Genomic DNA, 6,173 nt, shown 5'->3' on the forward strand with positions numbered 1-6,173 from the left:
TGGAGGGCTATTCTAAGCTTATGTATCCTTTCTCAGTTTCAATATATCATAGTGTATATAATTATTAGTATTATTTTGAGGGTAGATAACCTATGAAGCAGACATTACATCTTCTTTATATCTATCAATTTCTCTCTTTGCTGGGAAAAAAAATTACAAATTGAAAATAATCATGTTTGAGCAAATCACCTCCACGTCGACACGAACTTATCTTGTATTAATTACGCGCTTCTGAGACTTGAAGTTATATATTGTTCCTGTTGAACACGGTTGAGAACTTTTTGTTGGATTACCAGAAGGGGGCATATATGTTGCGTGATTTGGATTGACACTACATAAAAAAGTTAACATATGTTGCCCTTTTAAGACTTATGGGGGCGGAAAAAGAAAGATTATTGAAATATATTATCGTAGGGGGCAATCTAATATATCTTTGAAGTGTTAACAGCCAGCATGTGGGCACTAAAGAATTCTTCCGCCCCTTTTTGTGAACTTAAATCACTTATTGCCTCACTATGGTGCTCTTGGTGGGCTGTAATGATGGATGAGTGTGGGGTGGGCTCCAAATACAATCATGGACTACATGATGTAGGAGCCCACTTGATGCATATAATTAGGATAAATTTTTGAAATCAACCATTTTGAGAATTTAATCAGCAAAATCGATCTAATTAGGAAAAAATTAGCAAAATCGACCGCACGTCGTGAGAGAACGGTCGGTTTTGCTAAAATGCAATTTCTGCGATACACGGGACTACTAGTCCCGACTCCCGTGTAATTTAAAGCCTTAATTAAGAGACCAAATTATACGGGACTAGTAATCCTGTCCATTTTTCATTTCCTTGGCATGGCTAATGATGGATTAGCATGCCCTAATTACACGGGAATAGTAACCCCGTGCAATTAAAAAAACCCTTCAGTAAAATCGACCGTTTTCTGCCCGCGATGGCTAAAAACGGTCGATTTTGCTCATTTTTAAGTGAGAATGTCGTTTTTGCTGATTAAACTCTCAAAATGATTGATTTCAAAAATTTCTCGAGAAACAATTGAAAAAGGCCCTTTCACTATTGAATCCTGAAACAAAATCCTATTTCCTCTTGGCTGTTGCTTCTTAATATATATATATATATATTAATATTGATAACTGTAGCCTTAGGGGCAATGGTTAAGAAGATAGAGAGAGAGAGAGGAGAAAGTGTGAGTATGGCCCTATGTTTCCTGCTTATTCTCTTTTTTCACATATACCCCTCTTTATCTCCCTCCTTATTGTCCATCCCATTGCTCTTTGACCAATGGTTAGCAAAACGCAAACTTTCTTGTTCAATAGTAGGTACACCTTCTGCATTCTTAGGATTTAGCCATTAACTACCTACATTATTTAACTAACACTTATATCTAGAATATATTGTTTCTGCTAATTGATTGAGGTGTCGATTGGGATATACGTGAAGATAAATTACCTGTTGCCCCGGTTTAACTGGTAAAAAAATTTATTTTCCCCTAATTTGATGGCAAAATGATGAAGTCATTTGAAATTCGTGGATATAAATCCAAATAAAACAGTTTAAAGGGTATAAGTCGCTACACCATCACAATACAAAGAGTATATCTGCGATCAATTGTGTTAATATAATAGTTTATGGAGTATAAGTGTGTAAACCATCATAATACCATTGATGATATACGTTGAATATTGATTTCTGATAGAGGGAACCACATTTCATAAAAGAAATGAACGTGATTCCCGAAAACAACCCAGCTTTCCTAAAAATATTTTATAATTAGAGCAGTGATGACTAGACTATAAATTCTAAACTATCTCTATATTGCAAGAAACAAAAAATGTCGGAGTCTTCAAAAAGTTCAAAGTAGCGATTACACATTTCTTTATATCTTGTAGTATGAAAGTAGCTTTGATTTCATGAACGTGCTCTGCACCAAGCCACTCGACTCAAAGTCTAGCTTCACATGTTTTTGTCGTATCAACATTAAGTTGTGTAAGATGGGGGTAATATTTTTCCACCGTTTTACCTAACAAAATAGAAAGGCAGTGAGAATGACTTGGATCAATAAACAGCTGGTGTTACAATCAGTCGCTCTTAAACGACTGATTTTCTCGGGTCATGCCGAGCCTAACTCAATTATTACCGCATCAGGAGCAACTCATGTTGCTCGTCTGATAGGGTCATTAAGAGTCCGATTAGACCGCAAACACCGTGTTATGCAACTAATCCAGCTAGCAATCGGGAGCGTCTAAGTTAATTAGGCTATGCTAATCTGACTGTTGACTTTGACCCGTGCCTACAAAGACGACTCCGGTCTGATGCCGTTGACCACTAACTGAAAGTCGAACTTTTCGGCCCAATGAGCACGGTTTAATTAGTTTTTAATTTGTACTTTTTTTTTTGCCTTTTTTAGTGATGGTGACGGGGATTAGAAAAGGGCGTAAAGTCGCCTTAAACAACTCTTTGGATAATGTTTTATCTGAAGGTTAGGTTAATTTGCAAAAGATATTTTTGGAAGATAAAGGGAATATCGGAATGGTTTTTGTTGACTAGTCAAAGCGCGTTTAATGTAGGAGCAAGTACTGATTAAGGTTACCTTTCAACTGTGATAATTCATCTAGATATTAAAGTTGGACTAAGGCATAATTTGGGGTATCAAAGTTTTTGCGAGATTAGAGGCTAAGATAATTCTTGAAAACACAAGTTAATTAGGGCATCTCCAACACAGCGACATTTTGCCGCTGTGTTGAACTGTTTCCCCTCCAACCGTGTCGCATTCTTTGTGGCACTTTGGAGCGGATGAACAGTGTGACGCCAAATATGGCGTCGCACTGTTCATCCGTGTTATTACCGTTCATTACTTTTAATTTTTTTAATGTTAATTTTTTACTTTTTACTTAATATAAAAGTTGATAAAAAGGAATATACTGAGAATATTCTTTTTTTGGTGTAAAAAATAGTGCAATGGTTTGGAGATGTATTACTGTTTGATGTGATTTTTGTACCATTTTTGTGCAAAATTTGCACTATTTTGGTGCAATAGGTTGGAGATGGTCTTAGCCCAACTTATTGGCATTGAACCTCATTGTGCACAGAGTTTTTTTTCTTAATTGGAAATCCTTACATAATCTCTTCTTAGTCACATGGAGATGAAAATGATTAAACGAAACTGAAGAAACAATACTCCACAGACGAGACAATTTAAGACCCCTTCTCATATTTTCTCTGTAGTTGAATTAGGACAATGGGCCTAATTTGGGTCCAGAAAGCGTGTAATAGCTTAGAATTGGCCGAATGGTTAACCTTGGCCCAGTCCAAAAAAGGAGTTTCTTATTTACTGATTGCTTTTTTTTTCTCTCCCCTCCCCCGAGGATCTAATATTCAAGAGCCTGTGTTTCTGTGCTGATACATTCAGCTCTGGTATCTATATTCTTAATAGTATTTTATATTAGGTTGAGTGTCGTTCTCCTTTCTTAAATTTATTTATTATTATGGGAACGGTTAATTATCAATTGGTATTTTTTTTTTTTGAGAGAAAAGGATGGATTATCACAAAGATAATCCAGCCAGCTAAAAATTGGTATTTTTTTAACACCATTTTTATCAGTATGGTATTTTTTTTAGCTACGATTACATTTTGATATTTTCCGAGTCAATTAAATAATTACTAAAACTTTATTGCCGGGGAATAAAAACCCTATAAAACTTCACGTGATGCTAGTAGTATTATCTTATTCATTTTTTTTTAGAAAAAGGATGAGATATCATAAAGATACCCCAGCTAGCTAAATAACATAAAGGTTGTTACATAACATGTACATATCCCCAACCTAGAATATGTACTATAGTTCAAAACCAACTACATAGCAAGGTTACAAACAATTTGCACAATTGGATTAACAAAAATCCCTTTAAAAAAATCCAAATCAATAAGAGGAGAGGAAAAAAAAAATACGAATTTGATAATTTAGTCTTAGGTCCTGTTCGGATTGAGATGAATAAGGGAGGAGGAGGATACGGGAGAAAAAAATTCACCCTATCGGGATAGTTTTTTTATGGATATTCCCTTCAAGATTATGGAAAGTACGAAAAAAAAAGAAAAACTCGAGCTCAAAGGCGGTGCTCGGCATGCATCGAAAGCTGTAAAGTAACTCAAACCCTCGCACGAACTGCCACGTGCGGTGCCACACGTAAGCGAACGAACGCCGAAGCCCACACCTCAACCGGAATTTTCCACACGTGTCAGTCTCTCTCCTCCCTATATCACTCCCCTTCAACCCCCGAACTCATGATACCAAAGAGTACCGAAAAGAGGTCGTATTCTGATAATTCAAAGCTCGTTGCAAAACTTGAAAGCATTAATCTGTACGTGCATCAAAAAATGGCCGGGGTGGGACGAAACGTTGCGGCTCCGCTGTTGTTCCTGAACCTGGTGATGTACTTGATCGTCATTGGGTTCGCTAGTTGGTGCCTGAACCACTTCATCAACGGCCAGACTGACCATCCTGGTAAATTTCGACGCGCATGCGTGTCGGCGTTAATATATTCTTTTTTTAGTGGACAGCGACCACTGGATAGTATTTTAGTTTGATGTATAATTCGCTTCTTTTAATTTAAGGTTTGGCGGGCAACGGAGCGACGTTCTACTTCCTGGTGTTTTCCATCCTCGCCGGCGTCATCGGCGTGACGTCGAAGCTGTCGGGCGCGTACCATAGTGGCGTGGGCCATAACGGCATTAGCCTTCGGGTATGTAAACATACAAGTGAAGTAAATGAGAGGATATGTATTCTTCAACTATAATATTTTTTTAAGGGAATTTTTTTTTTTTACATATTCCGTCGTGTCAACATACTCCCGTGTCACAAGAACCATTATCATTTATTATCAAAACATATTTTTTTTTTCTTAAAATTTATTATGTTGGATTAATTTACGTACATTTAAAGCATGTTTGCTTGTGAGCTTTGAATTTGTTAGCTAGCCAAATTAATTGAAAGATAACATTCTCTGTTATGTTTCTGTTGTAAATATAATTATTTTTTTTTTAGTTCGTAACTTTTCCCCCATTATATTACAGATACTGATTCTTGCATTTTACAAGGTTTCTATTAGATTATTGTTTGATTCATTAATAATGCAGGGTGGCTTGCAAAGAGATACACTTGGGAGGCTACAGAGGATGGAGGCTGAGGGTATTGGAAGCCTTCATAATAATCCTAACCTTCACTCAGCTCTTGTATGTTATGCTGCTCCACGCCGGCATGTTCAGCACAAAGTACGGGCCCGGGCACAGGGACCCGGAGTACGCCGGACCCGGCACTGGCGAGGCGGTCCCCAAGGGCACAGCCAGGGTTTAGTGTTTCTCGATGATGATGATGATGATGATATAGAGTGCGTATAAATAAGATGACGGTTTCTTGATTACTGTTTTAGTTTTGTTGCGAGAGACTTGTGTGTTGAGAGTGTAGGGTTCATTTTGTTGGGCTTGAGTTTGTAAGTACATGATGTTGTTAACTACTTTAATGGTTGGGGGCCTTTTGGTTAGCAATTGTACTGATAACCAAATGTAAAATGCTGGAATGAATTTGCTCATCTTTAACATCTACTCCATTGTAAATGGAGGCTTATTACCGGGTCACCGTAAAATAAAAGCAAAAATAAATAATAAGTGATGTTTGTGATTAAAAAATAATAATAATAATAATAATAAACCCTTCTTGGCCTCGGAAGACCTGAGCGCAAAACAGCGTGGTTTAGCGATGGCTTCAAGTATGATATCTGAGGAAATGCGTCATGGAAGTAGAAACTCATAATTTGTGATAACAATTTTACCAGTTGTACAAACTACATCATTGTGCAATAGGTAAATTGTACCAATTGTACAGACTATATAATTGTACAATAGGTAAATTGTACCAATCGTACAAACTATATAATTGCGCAATAGGTAATACCTGGAATTGAACTCAACACCGTGAGAGCCATATGAAAACCTTCTAATTATTCATGAGATCCGTCCGATCACTCAAGAACCATATGGAAACCTTCCAAGGATCACTCAAGAACCATATGGAAACCTTCCAAGGATCACTCAAGAGGAAATCTTCCGTGAGAGTTATATTGAGACCTCCCAATCATCCGTCCGATCACTCACGGTGAGTAATTATG

At 37.1% G+C, this 6,173-nt stretch overlaps 1 protein-coding gene across 1 annotated transcript; it reads left to right on the forward strand.

Moving 5' to 3' along the window:
* Positions 4,316–5,573, forward strand: LOC109839712. The gene is given in 4 exon segments (XM_020408224.1): positions 4,316–4,513; positions 4,624–4,717; positions 4,719–4,751; positions 5,146–5,573. Coding segments are annotated over 4 exon segments (471 nt in total). The 5' UTR covers positions 4,316–4,386; the 3' UTR covers positions 5,363–5,573.

The sequence above is a fragment of the Asparagus officinalis genome, chromosome 4 (assembly GCF_001876935.1).
Source record: "Asparagus officinalis chromosome 4, Aspof.V1, whole genome shotgun sequence".
In the NCBI taxonomy this organism is placed as follows: domain Eukaryota; kingdom Viridiplantae; phylum Streptophyta; class Magnoliopsida; order Asparagales; family Asparagaceae; genus Asparagus; species Asparagus officinalis.